General features: G+C 42.2%; 1 protein-coding gene across 1 annotated transcript in view; it reads right to left on the bottom strand.

The window, feature by feature from the left end:
• The window catches only part of SLC22A3 (solute carrier family 22 member 3), an 88,385-nt gene that overhangs the window by 30,290 nt on the left and 35,194 nt on the right, over positions 1-22,901 (bottom strand). The window contains exons 2-5 of the mRNA XM_027081876.1: positions 18,065-18,168; positions 15,537-15,691; positions 13,695-13,863; positions 12,733-12,850 (exon numbers count right to left, since the gene is read on the bottom strand). Of these exons, the coding sequence (XP_026937677.1) occupies positions 12,733-12,850; positions 13,695-13,863; positions 15,537-15,691; positions 18,065-18,168 (546 nt within the window). The remainder of the gene's footprint in view (positions 1-12,732; positions 12,851-13,694; positions 13,864-15,536; positions 15,692-18,064; positions 18,169-22,901) is intronic.

Raw genomic sequence — 22,901 nt, forward strand, 5'->3', positions numbered from 1 at the left:
TAAAACATTGAGGGAAGCATACTCGCAATGTCTAAAACCAACAACAGGGTAAAGTTTAGAGTATAAAAGGCAATCCTATAAATAGAAGGGGACAAATCCAATGCAATAAGTCCAACAAATCCAGAAAATTCCATACACGTGGGCAAAGATACGGCAAGGCAATCCACAGAGGAGAAACACAAATAACAAAGCAATACGCACGAAGATGTGCTGAGCCTCACTGGTAACCAGAGACGTGCAACCTAAAACACTCAGCAGGCTGGCCAAATTAGAAAATTGGAAAGTACCAAACGTGTACATGGGCAAACAGGACACTCAATGGGTGTACACAGAAAGCAATGCGGCATTATTTAGGGCACTTGCATGCATCCCAGGACCTGGTCATTCCACTTCTAGGCATTATACTCCACGGGAAACTTCTCAAATGTCCAAAGGGACATGTATGAGAAAAGGGAACCCTCCTACACTGTTGGTGGGAATGTAAATTGATACAGCCACCATGGAGAACAGTATGGATGCTCCTCAAAAACTAAAAATAGAGTTGCCATAAGATCCAGCAATCCCACTCCTGGGTATATGTTCAAAGAAAACTCTAATTCAAAAAGATACATGCACCCCAATGTTCCTAACAGCACTATTTACAATAGCCAAGACACAGAAGCAACCTAAATGTCCATCGACAGACGAATGGATAAAGAAGATGTGGTATATATATGCAATGGAATATGACTCAGCTGAAAAAAAGAATGAAATGATGCCATTTGCAGCAACATGGATGGACCTAGAGATGATCATACTAAGTGAAGTAAGTCAGACAGAGAAAGACAAATACCATATGCTATCATTATATGTGGAATCTAAAATATGACACAAACAAACTTATCTACGAAACAGAAACAGACTCACAGACATAGAGAACAGAACTGTCGTTGCCAAGGGGCAGGGGTTAGGAGGGATGGGTTAGGAGTTTGGAACTAGCAGATGCAAACTATTATATAGAGAATGGATAAACAAAGGGGACATGTATGGAAACATTTATCAGGATGATTGGAGGCAGTCCAGGTTTGGAGGACGGAGATGTCAAATACAGCAGAAGGTACTGACGAAAACCACGCAGCACTCACATGTGGGCAACACAGGGAGACCTTTAAAACATTGCTCCATGAAAAGGTAGAAATGAGACAAGATCTAGGGCAGCACAACGCCATGTATGTCACCTAAACCCACACATACCACAACCTCTGGTTTATAAGGACACATCAATATCAAAGGGCATACATCAAACACATTCACTTGGGGACCTGTTGAGGGCAGAGTGGGGAGAGTGGAGGAAGGGACAATCAAATCGACCAAACAGGAGAGGGGCCTGCACAGCCCAACGATGGCTGTACCGTGCGCAGAGAGACAGGCTTAACTCAACTCTGCGCTCAAAGAAAAATGACGGTCACCCAAACCACCTGCTACAGAGCTACTTAGAGGTCAGCATGGAACTTCCTCTGCTTTCAGTGCTTCCAGGCTTGCCAACTATTCAAATTTTGCCTTACTTCTGCACCTCAGAAAGCCCTTAGTTTCATGTTTAGGTACGTGCATTGGGGAAAGCTGAGAAATTTTCCAAAGAAAGTCAAGTACAGCTGAACAGCTAAAAGAGCAGTTGACACGCACCCCAATATATATCGTAGTCCTTGGTGAGTTCTAGAATTTGCAAGCTTCTCCCTTCTCTATTTCTTGATTTACAAAATATTTTTCTGCATACAGTTACTTACTGTTAATTGGCATGTACTTTATTGTTCAGGCAGAACTACAGAGAGGGATGAGATGCTTTTAAGTGCAAGCCACGAGTGGGTGGTACACACCATGCCTGGAATTCTGACTCTGGAGGTTTTTGATAGTGAAGCCTGTTCAGTCTCATGGCTTCACTCTGGACCGCAGTGATGTGTATTAATGTTATACTGCATTCACTCTCTACTCTACCTTTGAAATGTGACTTGCTTTATTATATTCCAAGAAACACATAGGTGAGTTTCCAGCCTTAACAGATGTACTAACTGAGACCCAATTAGAATACCCTTCTGTAGACAATGCCGTCAAAATTAAAACACACTGATACGGTTTCCAAACTCTACACTTGAGATTTAAGCTGTTCTTCAGCCTTAAATGAGAGGAAGAATTTATATTTAGTTGTATTAAACTTATCTATATGATGAAACTGAGTATATTTGAATAGGTAAGGAACTATCAGAGGGGGGACCTGAAAACAGCTCAAAAAAAAAGAAAGAAGACCAACCATAGAGAATTAGAGAAAATGTAAGGCACCTTGAATGCCCGTTGGGAGGCATTTTTGAAAGTGACTATTGCACAGAGGTTGTTTAAAACTAGATGTTTTGAACCCAGTGCTCTGTAACTATTTGCTGAATAAATGGGTGAACACATGAAGATGAATTCCTGCTACGGTGTGTGTCCGTTTGTGGGACAACCTCATGCCAATTACATTTAAATGGTTTTTCTAAACATGTGGTGACCAAATAAAATATTCCATGATTCAGTGTGCAAGGTGAAAAATACTTTCAATGCAGTAACTAATCATCAACTTGAACTTTACAGGCCGGTTGTTTTTAGACAACCAAGTGTACCACATAGTTTACAGAACTGTGGGAAGGACACTACATGGCATGGAGCCCATGTTTCACTCACTTGCCATCCAATCTGTCCCCTGCTAATTTTAGATCAGCCTGTATAAATACAGCATGTTAACGGTTATGAATTGCAGAGTGAATACTTGAATTGTCTTTGGTAAGATTTGTCCGCGTCAGGTTTCAAAGAGAAGTATTTAAGCCTGGAGACTCCACTAGTGATCAACACATGCGGCAAGTACTTAATCTCTCTCGTTCTTGGGGCCATAGAAATAATCGTGCTGAGTATTGATTCAGTAAGCCTTCCTCAAGATCTAAACTGTTAGTGGTGTGTTGGCTCTGAAACCTGAACAAGAAAGAAAACGAGGACCCACCTTTGAGACACAGTAAGACAATTGTACACCAAGTTGCTCAACTCTCGCTACTTCGGAGGAAGAACTTGTCCTTAAGGTCAGTGAAAGAGCAGAAAATAATGCACTTGAGTTTATTTTATTGAATTTTAAAAAACTGAACAAATCTCGGAAGTTGTCGAGAATTCTGTTTATCGAGACTCTGTGGAGTCCTTCAGCTTTTTCTGAGAACGTCATATAACTTGAACTCTGAGAGCTCAGGGAACAGCTGTCCAGCTGGTGGAAACTAATCTTGTTTGTGCTCACTGATCACTGACTCTTGTCCTAATTGAGTATGAGAACTTCTGGCACATGATAGGAATTGTGCTTTTAATTCTGTTCATTGAGACGACAACATAACACAGATTCGCTATGAACTTAACGCCTTTCAGTTCCTTAGTCATTATTCATCACAACGGCCATCTACCTTCATCTGGAATAATAGTATACACGTATCCAAGATGTATTCATTCATTCTACAGACAAGACTTGGCTGCAAATGGTTTGTGGACTTTGGCAGTAACTTGATGGTCCCCAAGGATCAGTGGCCCCCCCGGGACAGACTACCACATGATTCTTCCATCGACTCTGGGGCTGAGGTCACAGGTGCTGCGAGGCAGGAGTGTGTTAGCCAGAACGTTCCTCTTTGGTCCCCCTCCATGCCCATTCCTAGGGATGGTAACAAAGATCTACTTTTCTAGCATAAGAGTGTCCTTGGTTCAGGCCATTTCCCCCAACGTTCCCTAAGTCCTTTTCCTGGGAAGGATATAAGGATTCTTCACTCTAAAGTTTCCTTTATTCAGTCACCTTAAGAAAGGTACCTTCACTATTTGAAGAAGGAAGGCTTCCTCTCCATCAGGTCCCCTTTCTGTACATTCAATTATACTTCCCTCCAATAGTGCCAGATTCAAAGAAAAACGAAAACAGCACAGACCCACGTTACTTGTTCTAAACCAAGCAATCTAGCCATCCTTGGATTGCACGGGCTTGGTCCCGTTCATATCTGCACCCACGTGAAGAAGTGTTGCTACTGCAACACAACCTGGCTGTTCTTCATCCAGCCATCTGTTAGACGGATCTTAATTTTTATTTTTTCCAGGGAAGGGAAGATTTAGCCCTTGAAAATCTAGCACCTGATACCTTTATACCATCTACCTGGGGGGAACCTCTAGGGATGGAAGCGAATAGATCCCAGTGTGTTTTCTCTGTTACTATTTAGCACAATTTTCTCATGTTTATCTACATCAAAGGAGCATGTCTGCATACTCCAACAACCAACCTAGCCCTGGAGAATTTTTTTTTTTTTTTGCAGTACGCGGGCCTCTCACTGTTGCGGCCTCTCCCGTTGCGGAGCACAGGCTCCGGACGCGCAGGCTCAGCGGCCATGGCTCACAGGCCCAGCCGCTCCGCGGCATGTGGGATCTTCCCGGACCGGGGCACGAACCCGTGTCCCCTGCATCGGCAGGCGGACTCCCAACCACTGCGCCGCCAGGGAAGCCCAGCCCTGGAGAATTTAAATGATTTCACCCAGGCTGCATCTCTTTTCTGAGGATTATTTCTTGAAAAAAGGCAGTTTTCCTAATGGACTGGAGATCTAGCAGCACTGTCATAGCAACAGCAGCTCTGGATTAGGAATAACGCCCGGGAAATCCTGCCAGGGAGTTGGATGTGCAGGGTTCTGGAAGTTGCACCCATCATGGCCTCCACAGCAAGGAACACTTTCCCAAAGAGCTAGTATTTTCTCGTTTATTCACAGTAGGGAAGCACAGCAATTTGGATTTGCAGAGACTGCTTTTGCCAAAAACACAAGCGTGGGCCAAGTGGCACAGGAACAAAACACTGGAAAAGGCTGCTATCTTCCTCTCTCACACGATAGAATATGAAGATTTCAAAGATGGTGTTAGAGGGCCATTCTCTTGGCAAGTGTTCAAAAGGCAAGAGCAAAAGCAAACTCACTTTTTATTCTATTAGAGAGACCCAGAATTAAAATAACTGAAGTAGGCATTTTCACAATTCTCACAAAAAAGAGCAATCAATATTAACAGAATAAAATAAGCCTGTGTGGCTTATTCATTTTGTTTTATATTTTAATTAGTTTTCTTCGTAATGCCACCGGGGCCTGGGCTAGGCCAGAAAAAGGCAAATGCTTCTCTGCATCACCACAGGGGTGCTAGGGCTCCAACAGGAGGGCTGTTGTTCTGAAGGGCAAGGATCAGCCTTTGAGATGGAAAAAGGGAGGAGTCCATTGTTCCCAGATTCTGTAACTAATGAATGAGGAGTTGACATGGCTCTAAATGTCACTATGTAGAGCTTGGAACTCTTCCCCTTGTGTCATAATCCAACATCATTTTGCCTAGGTGTTTGCTGGAATCTCAGCTTTAGGGAGAGCAGGCCAGGTGAATGGAGGTGCTTTGGCTCTGTGTCTGGACCAAGAATGTACACCAAGAGAGGCCAGTGGGGGGAGGGGACACCTGGGCCTCCTGTGGGCCAGCATTGCTGTCCCGTGTGGGCCCCACCTGGAGGACGGGTTCTCAGCAGCCGCAGTCTCCAGAAAGATCAGGCAGCAGTTATCAGAAGGGGCAACATCTAACTCTATGACAACAGATGAGTAAAGACATCAGCAGTGGGACCCCACTTTTGACAGAAAGAACAGGCAGAAAGTAAGCAGGGGCCCAGGGCCCCAGTCGAACAACTAGGGTTCAAGTCCGGATTAAGAACTATAGTAGAAACAGGGGACTGAGCAAGTTGTATACATGAAATATGTACCGCTTTCTGCATGTCAATCATACATCAATAAAGTGTGTGTTTTTTTCAAAGGAATATCACTTCATGTTAGACCTTCAAATAAAGGCTGTAAAAGTTTTGTGTGTTTTTTTGTGTGTGTTTTTTTTTTTAAAGCATTAGGGATTGAGGAAGAAAGAGGAAGCCTGGCAGCCACCTGGGGGCCCTGGCAGCTTGCATCTGACATCGGGAAATCCCAGGTCCCATCCTCTAGTCAGGCCAGGCATCCCACTGTCTTCTCATAGGGATCAGGGTCCCAGTGGGCTGGGAGGGGCTTTTGAAGCCAGAAAATGCACATCTTTGGTATCCTTCTCTAAGCATAGCTGGGAAGGGGAGGACTGACCTAGTCACCCCCATTTGCCTGAGACTTTCCTTAGGTTTAGCTTTGCGACTTCAGTATCCTAGAAATCCTCCCGGTCCTGGGCAAACAAGGACAACTGGTCACCCTACTGGTCACCATCTGAGTCCATTAGTTGTCCTGGGTTCTGTAGATCCAATTACTTGTTAGAAAGATGTCATCAGACACCAGGACTGACTGGTATCACTGTATCTACATATATATTTATTTATATTTACGTAACAATGATGCTGAGTGCTTTTCTTTCACAGTTCCGATGTATACTTCTCAAGCCTTGAGACCGTGGCAAGAGCATATAGCCCAGTTATTTCGGGAGGGACTCTGGAAGGTCAATTTCAGGGAAGGGGAGAGAAGGCCTGTCTCCCAGGGTTCCTCACTCAAGATGCTGCTCTTTGAGGAGCTGCCCTGAATATCTGCCTTGCCCTCTCCACGGCTGTAATCTCCTTCTTTAAGGGATAAGACACTTGGATTTCTAGCTCAGTTAAAGCCATATGATGCTCTGGACCACTCTCCCTCAAGATTTGTACGGGTGAAATGAGAGCCCGCTGACCTGGAAGATTTTAGGCCAAATTTCCTTTAGTGGAAGAGACTTACTATTTAATCACCCAGCTTGGGAAAGGAACTCGCTCTGGATTCAACAGACCTTCACTGCTGTTTTTATGGCTTTTTAAACGGTAGCATAAACATTTTTCCCTATTCATGCAATATTGTCTTATTTTCACAAAGTTAAAGACATGGGAACTAATTAGAATTGAAATATAGCCCGTTTATAGAACCCAGGCTATTTCCAAAAATGGATTTCACTAGAGTACTATTAAATTATTTCTCAGCTCCAAAGATCCATTTTATGTTTAGCATATGAAGCGCCCTGACTTTTTTTATGCATTCAAGAATATTCTAAATTAAAGCTAAGGTGGCGGCATATTACAGTAATCATTTTAACACGTCATGTGAAGGATGACGGCTTTGCTGGTAGAACAGGAATCATTTATTTTGTGTGAAGTCGAAGAATGAAGATTTCCTTCTGTTAAGGGCAAGTAATGTACAAGTTTCCAGAGACTTTTTTTCCCACTGTCTTTTACTATTTTCTAGACTCACACCTTTCCCACTCTTGACACGGTCACTGCTTGGGCCTAAATTACTTTCTCTGGATCTTTTGAAATGAATTCTATGGGAGAGTTTTTAAGTTTCAAGTCTGAGATAATAATTAAACACGAAAACTAACAAAGACAGCACAACTGGACGAAAATACCACACAACTCACATGGGCTTCATGACAGCCAGAATCATGGTGTGGTTTCTCTTTCGGAAGAACAAAAATTATGTTTATAAAAATCCCCTTTGGAAAGCAAATGTCAGAAACAGACATTCCCAAAGCTGGAAAGTCCCTCTCTGGAGCAATACTGATGCTTCTGTGACGGTTCATTAAAATATAGGAAACACGGCAGCTATTAAGAGTTGGAAGTCTCTCTGGTAACTAAGGTAACCTAAAAATTAGCCTGACACTTTTTAATGAGGTTCTAATATATTCAATCTTGGAAATATATCAGAGTGGGATCATTTATAGTGATGATGTTCCCTTTGCGATCAGAAAGCTCAAGTCTCAGTTCCTGATGTCACCCAAACGCGTCACCATGGGAACTGCCCGTGAGTGTGTTTATGCATGAATGACTATCAGTGTAACATCTACTACTGACATTTCAATAAACTGTGATTAGCTCTGAACAATGAACTATATAAGCATATCATACAAGTAAGGAAATTACAATCAAGCCTTATAGGTTTTTGAGTCAACAGAGCATAACAATATCGCCAACAAATACGGACATATTCAGTTCGGTAGTATCAGAGCCTCTTTGTTGACTGGAGTTGTAGCCTACTATTTTCCACGAGCATATCCCACACGAAGACAAGAGGGGGAGAGAGACATCTTTAAAATCCTTTTTTAAAAGAATGAAACCCAAACGGCTGCCAGAGTTACTACCTATGTAGTTGTAGAATCCAGGTCAGTAAGTGACGATGGCTATTTAATCAGGATATCAGTTGACTTTTGATAAATAGTGCTCTGTAACAAGCATAGTGGCATAAAATAATAAGCATTCATTGAGCTCACACATTTGTGGGCTGGCTGGGAGACTGCTGATCTAGGTTTGGGGAGACTTTGCTAGAGCAGCTTTCCTCCAAATGTCTCTTAGCCTTCTATGTGGCCAGTAGGAGAACCTGGAAATATTCTTCTCACAGTGCTGGCTGAAGCCCAGAGATCAAGCCCAAGCACGTTTCATGACTCTACTGCATCACATCTGGTCACCTACCATTGGCCAAAGCAACCCGAACGGCCAAGCCCAAAGTCGAAGGGCAGGCCGTACACTTCAGCCATCACGAGACCAGAGCAGGTTACATTGCTCTGCCCCGCATCAGCGGAACCAGGAAGTATCTTCATGCATTGGAAATGAGGGGGAAGATGTGACTATTTCAAACAATAATCTAATCTACCACAATCCAGTGTCATCTAGATAGCAAAAAATGTGTTGGATCACCAAACCCTACTTTGGCACCTGAACCAGTACTATTACTATCAGCTACATTAGTTAGCTTTGGCTGCAAAAACAAACACCCTCAAATCTCTGTAGCTTACTGAGACACATTTAGCAGACTGTAGTTTACAGGGGAAACAATGATTTCTTGGCCACATTCCACGTCTCAGCTGTAGGTCAGCTGCTATAGCTCTGTTCCGAGCTGTAGCTCTTCTCATTCTGGACCCACGCTGAAGGAACAGCTCCAGTTTGGGATGTGCTGTTCTTGTAGCAGAAGGAAAGAGCAAAAGAGCTGTCAGAAACTCGTGATGCCTCTACAGCTTCTGCTCTGAACTGGTACCCCACCACCGCTTCTGCTTCTCGGGTCTAAAATAGAGCAGCACCTCTGGTGTCAGCGATGGAACAGGCTGGTGTGGGGAGGTAGCTGAGGCTATTGTGATGAGAGAAGGGTAGACCTGCCAGATCTCCTAGGGCCGCTTTGCTACCAAGCAGATTCTTTCTAATTCATTCTAGCTTCACTGCAGCCTAGGATGTGCACCCCTAGGATGAGGTGGGAATTGGAGAGGTCTTGGGGGACGAGGTCATTTACATGGTAATAACTTCTTCCAAAAGTCAGGATTTACCAAAGAGAGGTTCCGTGAAAAGTGTAAGGAGAGCATTGGGCAACCAGCCTTGGGCATGGGTGCCTTGATGTTATTATATCCAGAGAGCAGGGATACCAGCTAAGGCAATGGAGGGTTTCTGAAGGTGTGAGGTGACTGTGGAACCGTAAGGTTTCCTGGTGGTCCTACTGTTGACATGGGCAATAGTTCCTTGAGTTGCCAAAAGAGGAGTAATTGATAGCATTACCCCCAAAACCATAATAGGATCCTGCCTTGGTGCTGGTGCTGGAGTTCAAGTCAAATGCCTGCACTACCCACCAGTATTTCTGAGCATTGAAAGAAGGATTTCGCACATTACCATGCTTCGTGGAAACATTAATATCTCTGAAATAGAAAACTATGGTTTGGCCTACAATTTGACTGAATTCAGCTATTAGCAAGGTGTTTTAAACGTCGTTACGTTTTAAAATTCTTTCTCTTTTTAAAGACAATACTTTGCCTTTCTACTTAGGTTGTACAATTTTTAAAGGCTGGAGATGGACAGGGTCAGTTTGAAGACATTTATTTCAAAACTTGAAGCCCCCACTGAGAAGCAGGTGATTACAAGCATGAGACTGGAACTTACAAGACAAGCCTGGAAAATCTTGTCGTGCTAATGAGCAAGGAAGCATGCAGAAACTACCAGAGGTGTGGCAGAGGGACTCAGGAACCAGCAAAGATGAGCCTCGTCTGTCCAACGACGGGGGCAATTTGAGCATCAATAGGATAATAACAATAACTGCAGAAGACTGAAACATACACAGTATGTATAAATCCAGGAGGTCATAATGAGGCTTAAAAAACCCACAGCCCACAATGCATTGATCACTTCGAGAATTTAGGCAACCAATTTGCTAATTTGAAAAGAAAGAATTATGCCTATATCCTGCCTTTCCTATAGGAACTGTATGTGAGAGTCATCTCAGTTGATGGGATAAGTTAGTCTTTATGTAAGTATTCCAGTAACACATGAAGAAATAATGACAAAATGGGAATATTGTCAATCTGCAATCTCTGATGAATGAATAAATCCAGGCAATGATTATCAGTGGCAGCTAACATCACAAAAGAATAGAGAGGCACAGAGATACTAGGTGTCTCTTAATGGAAATGTACAAAGCCACTTATGAAGTAGTCTTGCCCCAAATGACAAACCTGAACTTGCTTAACTCTAGATCTAACTACCAATTTAGACTTCAGAAAACTCAACAGAGAGAAAACCCCGTAGCATTCTCCACCGAAGTTGCTAGAAAAAGTTGCTAGAAAAAGAAAACCTATAGATTAAAAAAAGACTGAAGAGGCTCATCAACCTATCACAACACCTATCACTAGGATCGTACGCCCACAGTGGTAGCTAGGATCCTAGAGCAACTGAAGTCCTGGAGAAACCGAAGTCTGATCAAACCTGACTTTCAAATGGAGATCATCTAACTGCTAAAAACTAGAGTTCAAGTGTCTTGGAAGCCATCGGATCCATAGTTCCCGATCATTTACAGTCACAACGATGTAGAGCATTTAAGTACTTCCCTGCTGAAACGATCTCTATCCTGCTCGTGAATTCGAAGCGGGTCAGTGGGTGTCGGACTGGACACTCATAGGATGTGGAATAGCAGCTATTTGGGGAATCATCCTCTGGCGTCTCAGCAACACTCATGGTAACACAGAATGTGCATGGTTAATGCAACATCTTCTTTCATAAGCCATCAGCATACACTATGTTCTCTACACTCTTAAAACCCTGATTTAGATCTTACACATGCTTAGCTCTGGGACTACCTGCAACGTCTTCAGGATACTGATGAACGAATAGCAAAAATACTCATTTGGCCATTAAAACTGAGTACAAAGTATCATTCATTTGATCCAGCTGTGCAGACCAATGGCTCGTGTGACCAGAGCAAGCTGAGAGGGCAGGGGGATGTTATTTTCCCTAGAAGCACAGCTCAAATGTTCTCAGTCAAAGAATGACAAGGATCAACTAGTCTTCATGGTTGGAACAGATCACGTTTTATCTTTACCATATATTTTATGACCTGTAAACCTCAAGGTAAATCATTAATCTACTTCCAACAGTGACAATTGGTCAGTTGAAACCTTTGTATACACAGAGCCTGCTGCTTGTCGCTTAATGTAAGAGTGAAAGAAGAAGGTAGAAATCCGAAGATAACCGACCAGGTTCTGGGGAGCTAGGAAGCTGGGGAGTTGACAACACAACCCACAAACCCATTTTTATCAGAACGTTTCTAGCAAGACAAACTGAATGCTACAAAAGAAAACAATGTTAGCAATATTAATATTAAACATTTAAAAATTCCTCTTATGGACTTCCCTGGTGTTGCAGTGGTTAAGAATCGGCCTGCCAATGCAGGGGACACAGGTTCGATCCCTGGTCTGGGAAGATCCCACATGTTGTGGAGCAACTAAGCCCATGCGCCACAACTACTGAGCCTGTGCTCTAGAGCCTGCGAGCCACAACTACTGAGCCCACATGCCACAACTACTGAAGCCTGCGTGCCTAGAGCGCGTGCTCCACAACAAGAGAAGCCACTGCAATGAGAAGCCCGGGCACTGCAACAAAGAGTAGCCCTGCTCGCCGCAACTAGAGAAGCCCGCGCACAGCAACGAAGACCCAACTCAGCCAAAAATAAATAAATTTAATAAATTTAAAAAAATTATTCTTAAATATTCCTTTTATAATAATCCTCTGTTATTCTGCATTCCCTTAGTCTTTGCAGCTAAAGCAAAAATCATATCTTTTTTATATGTTATTCTCTAATTACTCAGGCGTTGCTTCAAATACATGCATATGTCTTTGGCTGCATATCAAATCTTTGAAAAGACAAGAATGAGCTTTTAATACACAGCCCCCTTTTCTCTTAATGCAGTGACACAGAGGCATCCAAAAAGCCTTTGCTGGAGGAAGGAAGGAAAGAAGGGAGGAAGGGAGGGAGGGAGGGCAGATTATTCAGCCTGTCTAAGTCTAAAGGTTGAATTATTACATTACTGCCCAAGCTCTGGTCGGCAGAGATAATACTTCCAAGACTAAATTTAAAGACAAATCTTTAGACTTAAATTGAATGTCAAGAAAAGATTTATAGGTTGTCCAATTAAGATGAATGAATGATTAATTACTATGGGGCCTATAGTAGGTGATTCAAGTATAGTAATTCAAGTAACTTGGTGCAACTATTAAAATATGGACTAAATGACCAATTCACCTCAATTATAATGCTAGTACAACTTTGCAATTATTTCTTCTTTAATACACCATATGATTCTTCCCAAGGTTTTTTTAAAGTCAAACTAAAAATGATTAGTCATATATTTGATAATATGTGCATAAGTGACATTAATTCACCCACTTTAACAATACTTGTTACTAGTAATATGCAAGATTACCTCCGAGTAATTTGGCGAGAGATACTTCCCATTGCATTTCGCAATGCCCCTCAGAATTTTTAATGCTTTATCTCCTTTCTTCCGAGTAATCAGCCAACGGGGAGATTCAGGAACCACCCTGGTGAGAAGAAGTCTTTTTTGAGTTATGCCTGCGTATCTCAAAACTTAAAAGTTTATGACTTGAATTTCTCTATTGAAATGGATCTTGCGATCAGATACATGTTTTGGAGATTCTGAGAGCTTAGAACTGCCTCTCTGAAACATAGGTTATCTTTGTAAGTTTATAACGGACAGGAAAAAATGCTCCCTTGATAATTGAATTATTGCTCATGATAAAAGTAATCAATATTACATTGCTCTTGCAAGAAGGCTGTCTTAGAATATACAGTCCTCAACTACGAAGATGAAAAACACTGGGATTTAATGAACATTTAGGAAAAGGTTAAGAACCCAATTTACATAAACTGGTTTGCTCATCTATTAAAATTAGATTAGAGGATGATTAAAATATGTTCATTCTAACAGGAGTCAAATGCATACACCGGTAGCTTTCCGATAACTTAATTTTCTGATGCTCTTAACATTTTCTTATTCCCCTGAGAATTCCTGAGTCACATTAGTTTGCTTAATAAAACATACAGACAAGCAAATCTTGTTCACTGCATTTAAACTGCGTGTTGAAATACTGGCAGATACGGTCTGTTGCCTTGTAGTTTTCATAAAAAGATTACAAAATAATAAAACATAATTCATACTCTATTTTAAAGGTGTTTTTCAATTTTATTAATTTAATAATAACTATTAGTCAAAAACCAATAAATAATCTCTAGAAATTAGCAAAGCCCACAGCCATTCTGGAGATGTTAGAAAATCTTGCCTTCGTTTTCATGTTGGTTTGGAAGCATAGATTCTACATTTCTGTGGAATAAGAATAGATTTGATAATGACCAAAACCACATTACCAGTAATAGAGGAGGAAGAGAAAGTTGGGCAGCGTGATGGCTAGCTGGATTCCTTGCCAATTGGGGATGAAGTAGGCGATTCCAGGGAGAATGATGATTCCAAGGGTGAAGAACATTTGAATCACTATTCCCACAATCCTCCTTTGTTTTGAACCTACTATTTCTGTCACTGAAGGAAAACAAACAGAGAGGTTAGGGAAGCTCAAGACCAGCTCCAAAACAAACGGACAAACAAACAAACAAACAGACGTTACACCTGTGACGTCCATCCATCAGCGGCGCTAGAATACTATACAGGACTCTCAAAGGTCCCGAAGCTTCCTTAGGCACTGCCCTGATGGGGATGTGCTTCCCAGACAGCTCAGGTCCCTTCCTCTCCCCCTCTTCTCTGCGTTATCAACAAGCATATGCCATCCTCCTACCCACCCAGCCCAGCACCCTTCCGGGTATACAAAGAACATATGTGTTGGTTTTAGGAAAGCTTAGACGATGACTATTTTGAAAAGTAATTGTAAGTATCAAAACATAAATATAATAAAGTGGCTAGATTTTATCAGTCTTTAAAGATTTGCATATTACAGTCTCTTTAGGTGATTCATCATGGACATTAGATTCTACAGATAAATTTTTCACTATCGCAAGAGAGTTTCTATCAAATGATAATTCTCTCCACAGTGTTGGACCTTTCATTTGTGTGATATTTCTTTGAAAATCACATGAGGAATTTTACTGTTGGCATCCTTTCCTCCCCTCCCCTCCTGCTGATCTGTTTCTATCTGTCCCTAATTCCATTCTGATCATCCTGGCGTATGTTACCTTATTGCTGCCCTAAGATCACAACCAGGAAAACTCACCTAGACTGGGGTCTCCTTAAAAACGCTTCATAGTCCAAAGTTATCCCTTCTGCCCCACCCATCAACCGTCAGTCCCCCCAGCTCTCTCTCTCCTTCCTCGCCCACAAAAAGATCTTCAAAGGGTCCCCAAAGTGGGCACCCCAAAGAGGGGCTGTCCAGCAGTAACAGAAGTGAGTGGAAGCCCACAGATCTGGGGTGATAATCAAAGAGGAGGCTTCGTATTTCCCTGGTCACAAATCCACCACGACTTTGAGTGGGTGCCCACCCAAGACACTACTGGAAAGGTAGCAGCCAGGACCTTCCCCAGTAATAGGAGCAAAGAGAAGTTTTTCTTTCCTCACACTCAGACGTCCAACTTTCTAGGTATGGAAGATAGCAAAGGGTTACAAATGAACTTCTCCTTTTCAGGCCATATCTCCTGCACGGCAGAAAGTTCTCCACTTGTGCGGAAGGAATAGAATTAAAGAAATAATATTTGAGAGCACAGCAATGTTATCTCAAACTGTATCACAGAAATACATGGAAAATGCTTTAAAAATGTTTCAAGGGGGAATTCCCTGGTGGTCCAGTGGTTAGGACTCTGTGCTTTCACTGCTGAACGCCTGGATTCAATCCCTGGTCAGGGAACTAAGATCCCACAATCCACGTGGCACAGCCAAAAAAAAAAAAAAGTTTCAAGGAACTACTGAAGTTTTTCTAAAGATTAGTCTCTAAGAAGACAAAGCAAGAAACCATGTGATAACCGTATGGCCGTGCCAGAAAGTGGTTCACCCCAGTATTTGGTGAGAGTCCATACTTGGTTCCCAAAACAAGATGGAACTTTAATTTCTAAAGAGCCAGCATCTTGCCCCTGCATCCTCCCATTTGCAGAAATAACGTGGCAGCAGTGAAGCCTCGCCATACTTGCTGGAGGAAGGCTGACCAGCGGGACTTCTCACCCACCTAACCCTGGTTCTCAAACAGACAAGGAGGCGTAGCCAGCTCTTACCAATCACGTAGCAAGTCATCCACGTTCCCTTTCCAAACACGCCTTGTAGGAAGCGGAAGACCACAAACACAGGGAAATTGGGTGCAAATGCCACCACAACACCAGCAATGCCAACACCGAAACAGGATATTAAGTAAATGACTATTCGGCCGTACCTTTTGGAGGAAGAGAAAGGATGAGATTACCTTAAACGTTCTCTTCAACACAATGAGAAGACTCTCACTGCAAGTGTTGTTAAAGTAGGTTTAAGTACAGAATTTGTGTCCTTTATAGGTTCATTATTACCATGTCAAGGATCGCTGAAAATGTTACTCTTTGTTTTAAAGCAAAGCCAGGGCAAATGAAAACATATGCCTCTGAAATGACATTACAAAATTTAAAGCATGGAATGCTTCCTTTGGGATTGCAGTTTCCAAAGAGATGACCCTCTCCATTACAACGTTTTTTTCCCATACAGTCACTCCAGTGGCACAGCTTGGACACTTCCTAGCATTTCTGTGGGTGGGGTCAGAGGAGAAAGGGACAGAAAGAAGTCAAAATGGTCATGACAGCCAGGAGGCCTGGCCTTCTGGCTCAAGTCATGCAACTTTGGGTGAATTCCTTAAACAATTCAAGATGCAGGTTTTGTTTGTTTGCTTGTGGTTTTTTTTCTTTTATCTTTTCTACAGTGAGGTTGTAGAGACCAAACTGAGATGCTAATGTGAAAGCTCTTTACAAACTATCAAGTTCACAATAAATGTGATTTGTTCTTAAGTTTTGTGTTTTACTTTCACCATTTACGTAGCCATTATTAAAGCGCTTAGGCAAAAGACACAGGTCACCGCGGGCAATATTCTGAGAGTCTGATGCTAAGTGGTTCAGTATAGCTGAGCCAGATTATTGGCTGGTGAAGCCCTGTCATCAACGACCTTTGAGAGATTTGATTCAAAGACATTTTCCCATAGAAATTTCCATCAAATTCACACAGCATCTTGCTTCAGAGTCTCCAGAGACACATGTAGTCTCGGTTTACCTAGGTTTTAAAATTCACTCTCTGCCCTTCCCACTCTCCTCTCACAGATATAGGACCTACTAAATTGCTTCTTGTCCTTTCCTTCAAGAACATAAGAGATTGAAGGAGCTGAAAGATGGTCAGCCCCAAGGTGAGGCAGCATTATTCACAGCTCTGTCTTCCTCCCCAAAGTACCGGGTCACATCTGAGGACAGATGCTCAGCCCCTCCTGGAACACAGGTAGGAAAAGCCCCCTCCTTTAGTCAAGTTACTTTAGTTTGAAGATACGTTGATTGGCTGTGAAAGAGAAACATGCCGAAGAAGCAAAACCTAATGCTTAAATTAGGAAGAGTAACAACAAAATGAAAGAAATACATATTGAAAATCTGTAACTCAATTCCAAAAGGCAGCCAGTTAGGAAAGAGAGGGTTGTGTGTGGAAGATTAAGGAAGGAAAAATGAATTGAAAAGGCTGTAAGGAGAAACAGTAGGAAAGACACAGATAAAAGACAGGGAGAGAGCACCAGACACAGAGGATTAAGGAGGACGTCACATGCCGAGGAGGGCTGGGGGACAACACAAGAAAAAGACGACAGAGGAAGGGACAGGAACCAAAGGTGCTACCCATTTTGAAGTCCTGGTCTGGTCAAGTGCAGACCACCAACTGCCTACAGGATTGGGGGCATTTTGTCTTGAATTCTCCAATTAACTGCCGTTCTCAGCTCTGCAAGAGACACTCCCAGCCCTGCCCACTGCGAGCAGGGTCACGCTGACCCACTGATGCTGGGCTGGAGTGCTGGGAGCAACAGTGAGCCAGACATGGGGGACAGGGAGAACTGTTAAATCACTGCAAGTCTGTTCATACCGAGAACTGGCATAAAGGAACAGTTAAACAGGAGTACAACAACCTACATCAATAATGTCTGAAACGGGGATATCTGAAGAGCGAGCACGACTGTCTTGAATATATACACTCACTTTGTGTCTGCCACTAACTGGTGTATTTGTGTATTTATGGATCTTCAAGAATAGATCAAATTCTTTTCATGGTTTTTGGAAAACTTTTTTTTTTGCAGAGTTTTTAATTTGTAGAATAAATACAAAAATTTGTTTTAATTAAATGAAACAGATTTGTAAGGGGGCGACCTTATGACTAAATTCATCAAACCGCGATCAGCGAGTCAAGCCGCGATCAGCGAGTTACCGAAGCCCATGGAATCACCTCCACGGCATCCAGCCAGCCAGCCGTGGGCCCCGCCATGAAGTCACGGCCTTGCGGCTCTGTGTTTCCTCTCAGGTGCATTCACACCCAAGGGGAGCAGCCCCAACCTTTTGTACAGTTCAAGGGGTGAGGAGACGAAGCTTACGAAGGAAGGAATTAGTGCAGCCCCACAGGTATGAATGTCCCAAGTGGAGGAATTCAGATTTTTTTCCAAAATTAGCAAGAATAGTTTTCTAATAGTTAACATGAAACATCTTCCTCTCCATAGGTACACGTCATTTTCTAGATGTAAACTGGCTGCCACACCCATGCCTACCTGTCTGCTGCATAGCCCAAGGTGAATGCCCCGGCCAGGAAGCCCAGGTTTAGGATGGCTTGTGTGAGGTCCAGCATCCACGCATTGCCACACACGAGGTCAAACTGGGAAAACAAAGAAAACACATGGGAGACAGAGATGTGTGGCAATGCTTACCCTCAAGACACCCGATCATCTGTCCAGACCAGTGATCCTTAAACATTTTTGCTCATATGCTCCTTAAATAAAAATTTTAAGTGTATCGCAGATATTTTTACAGTGATATATAAACGTCTTCTTTATCAGTTTCACTATCTGCCATGGATGTAATTTTCAGTACACGACAAAGGCTGACATTTTTCAATCGTTCTTTCAACTGTATCTGATAGAGTACTATAGCCACGTGACGCCTACCACCATCCGGTGAAAACAAGTTCTTCAACAGCCTAAAATTTGACGCTAATCTGTTTTCTCTTTGAATTCTTATTTTCATTTCCACATACATATATCCTAATATTTTTTGTAGAAAATGTGTTTTGTGTTAATGTGTATTATGTTAATGGACAGGTAAATAAATACTTCTGCATGTAATAAATTATGTACATAAATTGACGTTTAATTAACATTTTTTTCTGTGACAATGTTTCTAACTATTAGAATCCTTTCTGATTGGGTTATAACAGTTACTTTTAGAACACAATTGACAAAAACATAACATATGATGAATCTTGAAAAAGAATTATTACTCAGGAGTAAAATTTTGTTAGAAACGCACTGCCCCTTTTCTAGAAGAATGTTAAAAAAGTCCGGGGTTTTCCACTTAGTTCATGTAATCTGTGGTTGAAGATTTTTTATTACTAGAATGAGTTAGGGCTCAACATCAATTCTATTCCTGTTTTTCATTTTTATAAATTTATGTGCCAAGAAAACTTGTCTGTATAAATAAATTAATGGGAATGGAGAGAGTTTTGTTACAGTATTGTTACTCAATTCTTTTGCTTCCTTCTCAATGCCAAGATTTACAGAATAATCTATCATCAAAATTATTTTTAACTTTTCTATTAACCAACATGCCATTTAAGACTCCTACAGTCTTGCTGTCAGGAAAGAAATGGAAACCACCAGACTTACAAAAAGTTGTTTAATCAAATCATTAGGGTCATTTACTTTCTTTCTTAGTTACTTTCTTACCAATATTCCAAACTGTCCCACTGTTTGGTTCCCCACAGGTTTTAAAACCCCAGGTCAATACATCATAGGAAGATGGAAGAGAGGTAGGAGTCCTTCCGCAAAGGGGGAGAAGGATGTTAGGAAAAGACCTGTATCCTCATCATGTACATATCCTCAGACAGATCCATTTTGGACATATGTGCGTTGAGGCTCTGAAAACTGATTCCCTTCAAAGTAGCCAGGCCCTCTGCCTTGTGATTTTCTCTGCACACCTCCAAATGGTATGCTTGCCTCAGTGTGAAGACCACTGCTCTAGACTGTGGCACGATGAGAAAATTAATGCTGTTGGAATAGGAGTTGTGAGTGGTCTTATAGATACAGATTCATAAGCAACCTGTAATAATATTTATTTATAGAACCTGACTTGTCTTGATTCTACAGCTAATGACCTGTCGACTAACACAGCTGGAAAAAAAAAAACTGGGGTCAGTAGTAGCTGGCTCACTTCATAGACTTACTGAAAAGATTTATGGAGATTAAAGAAGTAAGAATATACACATATATGCATAGTAGGAGTAACTTAAAAGAGATTTATTGTCAACGTAGGTACTGGTTTTCCAAAGCAGAACAATTTCATTTTAAGTAAACTTGCAGATGATTATTTTATCTGAAATAATTTCCCATTAGAATTAAACATATAAAGGATGCAATTAAAGTACATAAAATCTCAGAGGTCAAACAGGTGATTTAACCGCCAGAGAAAGCATTTTGACACAGAAAAATGTCAGCCAGTGTCAAATATAACCTCTCAAATCCTCCAGCTGAGCTTCAGATAACTTGGTTAACTAAAGATAGAGGCATGCTTTTCATAGATGACACAGCAAGGCCCAGCAAGAGCTATCCTTTTATGAACATACTTAGCTGCTTTTGAATTGCGTGAATTAAAATACCCCGAAATACTCTTTAAACACAAAGATATTCTCTAATATAAAACCAGTGATCTTGGATTTCCCTGGTGGCACAGCAGTTAAGAATCCGCCTGCCAATGCAGGGAACACGGGTTCGATCCCTGGTCCGGGAAGATCCCACATGCCGTGGAGCAACTAAGCCCGTGCGCCACAACTACTGAGCCTGTGCTCTAGAGCCCGCGAGCCACAACCACTGAAGCCCACATGCCTGGGGGCCGTGCTCCGCCACAAGAGAAGCCACCGCAATGAGAAGCTCGCGCACCGCAACAAGGAGTAGCCCCCGCTCTCCGCAACTAGAGAAAGCCCGTGCGCAGCAACAAAGACACAATGCAGCCAAAAATAAATAAATAAAAAAGAAATAAATTTATTTTTAAAAAAAGTGATCTTTTCACTCTCCCATAAAAGAAATTGTCAAAAAGGATTTTTTTGTATTTTGTATCACAACAAAATTAATTTAAAATAAATGTTTAGGGCTTCCCTGGTGGCGCAGTGGTTGAGAGTCCACCTGCTAATGCAGGGGACATGGGTTCGTGCCCTGGTCCGGGAAGATCCCACATGCTGCGGAGCGGCTGGGCCCGTGAGCCATGGCCGCTGAGCCTGTGCGTCCAGAGCCTGTGCTCCGCAACGGGTGAGGCCACACCAGTGAGAGGCCAGCGTACCGCAAATAAATAAATAAATAGAATAAAGTAAAATAAAATAAATGTTTAAGTGGTTAAAGGCCTATGATAACTTAGTTTCTAAAGCACTATGATACCATCCAGACCACATATTGTCAGTCCTCTATACTTTGTTTTGCATCTCAGATGCTGGAGGAGTGGAAACTACAATTCTCAGAATCCTTGCCAGCAGGCGGTCTGTTTAGGTTCTGCCAGTAGGGGGCGCTAGTGCAAGATCAGAAGGCAGGTAGTGGGGATTCTGCTTCTGGCTGTGGCAGCAGCACTGGCTCCAACTGTAGCAGTGACAACAGTCAGTGCTTTTAACCACTCCCCGGCTACAAAGGGGCAAATGCTGTGGAGCAGGGCAGGGGTTCTGCAGGAGCTGTCCTTCCTTGCTTTTCTAGCCTTTCCAAAACAGCTCAAACCCAAATCCTTTTATTCAATCCCTTCCCACTTGAAATACCTAGCCTAGTTTCTCTTTTTATGACTGGGAGCCTGCCATCTTTCAAAAGTACAAAAGAAATTAATATAAACAAATTACATACCTTTAAAAGAAATGCACACACACACACATTTAGGTTCCCAGTAGGGAACAGACACTGCAGTCACAAGGATGGAAGGCTTGGTTTTGACTCTTGCACGTACAGTCAGGAATCAGACCCCTGCCTCCTGGGGCCGGTGCTTCCTAATCGGCTCTGAGCTCGCTGCCTGCTGCCAAAACAGCTCTGGGTCTGAGATATGTTTTTGTGTCTAGAGAGAGGTTGGCATGTACCAAAGCCAATGAACGTCATAGGCTGAAGACTTTTTCCTGAAATAAAGTACTAAAAGCTGTTTGTAGTTACCAGGGAGACCTAAAACCCATCTCTTGTCAAATTTAACTAAGTTTGAATCAAAGACACAAGCATTTACGTCTGTCCTAAGGCAATCTTCCAAGAACAAGGGAAGCATCTCCTTTTTTTTTCCTAAGCGTACATATTTCCTAAGTGTACAAGTTATTTTTAAATGCTCATAAATCCAGGTGTACCCATCCTGTTAATTTTCTTTTAAAGTCACTTTTATTTAAATTTCAAGTCATTTTTACACAAAGAGAGTTACTCCCCTTCGCATGAGCAGAAAGCCAATCTGATAAAAGATTCAAACAACTGTTCATGGAATGCTGGAAGGGATCACATTGCTTCATTTTGCAGAAAGCACAACTCTAGCCTAATTAGATACTTTCGAAGAGCTTCCAACCAAGTGATTTTTTTTAGCTTTTCCTAGTCATTAAAATCCAAACAGACATTATGTTAACTTGGGTTGTCGTGATAAAATGCTGGAGCAGGTCATCATCAGATCTATGCTCAAGTTTTGATTTCTAAATTATCCTTAGAACCAGAGTAACGGAATATCTTCCAAATACAAAGGCCAAAGGTAGGAAATAAGGTAAAAATAATGCAGGGATGCAAGAGACTTAGGACCTCAGGAGAGGGGCTTGCCCGCCCCTGAAACCACAGGGAATGACCCCTGATGACCGGCAGCTGGCTTTTCCATAGATGTCTCGTTTAGCCTTCTTGAACAAATTCTCACGTGAGAGATTCTAAGTTTAGAGGAACATCACAGTATTTGACTCCAGTGTGTCTTCGGTTTGACCACTGGGTGTAGGGTGCCTCTGGCTACATTTAGCACTGGCCAGACAATCACACGTTGACCCCCGTGGATGGATTCCATTTCTAATCAACAAGCCGCCACCACAGAGCCTAATAATGGTTAAAAATAGTGTAATCATAAAGAAAGTCATTTGGGTTGGGTCTCCATGAGGGGGAAGGATGTCATTATTAATTCTAGTTTCAATGAAAATGTCTTTAACATGATCCGATAGCATTAGTTGGGTATCTTAATACCAAAAAGTTAATGCTTTTCTGATCTGTATGAAGCATCATGATGAGCTGCAGGTAGGAAAACTAACCATCAGGTATTTACAGCTTCCAGTGGTGGGCCTGGCATCATGCAGACGAGGCTGGCAGCAGTACCAGTGATGAGCAGGCTTTGCTTCTGCCTCTGTGAGGAGCTTATTATACGGCTTAG

Source organism: Aethalodelphis obliquidens, unplaced genomic scaffold (assembly GCF_003676395.1).
Source record: "Aethalodelphis obliquidens isolate GAN/ISIS:26980383/991018 unplaced genomic scaffold, ASM367639v1 scaffold3, whole genome shotgun sequence".
In the NCBI taxonomy this organism is placed as follows: domain Eukaryota; kingdom Metazoa; phylum Chordata; class Mammalia; order Artiodactyla; family Delphinidae; genus Aethalodelphis; species Aethalodelphis obliquidens.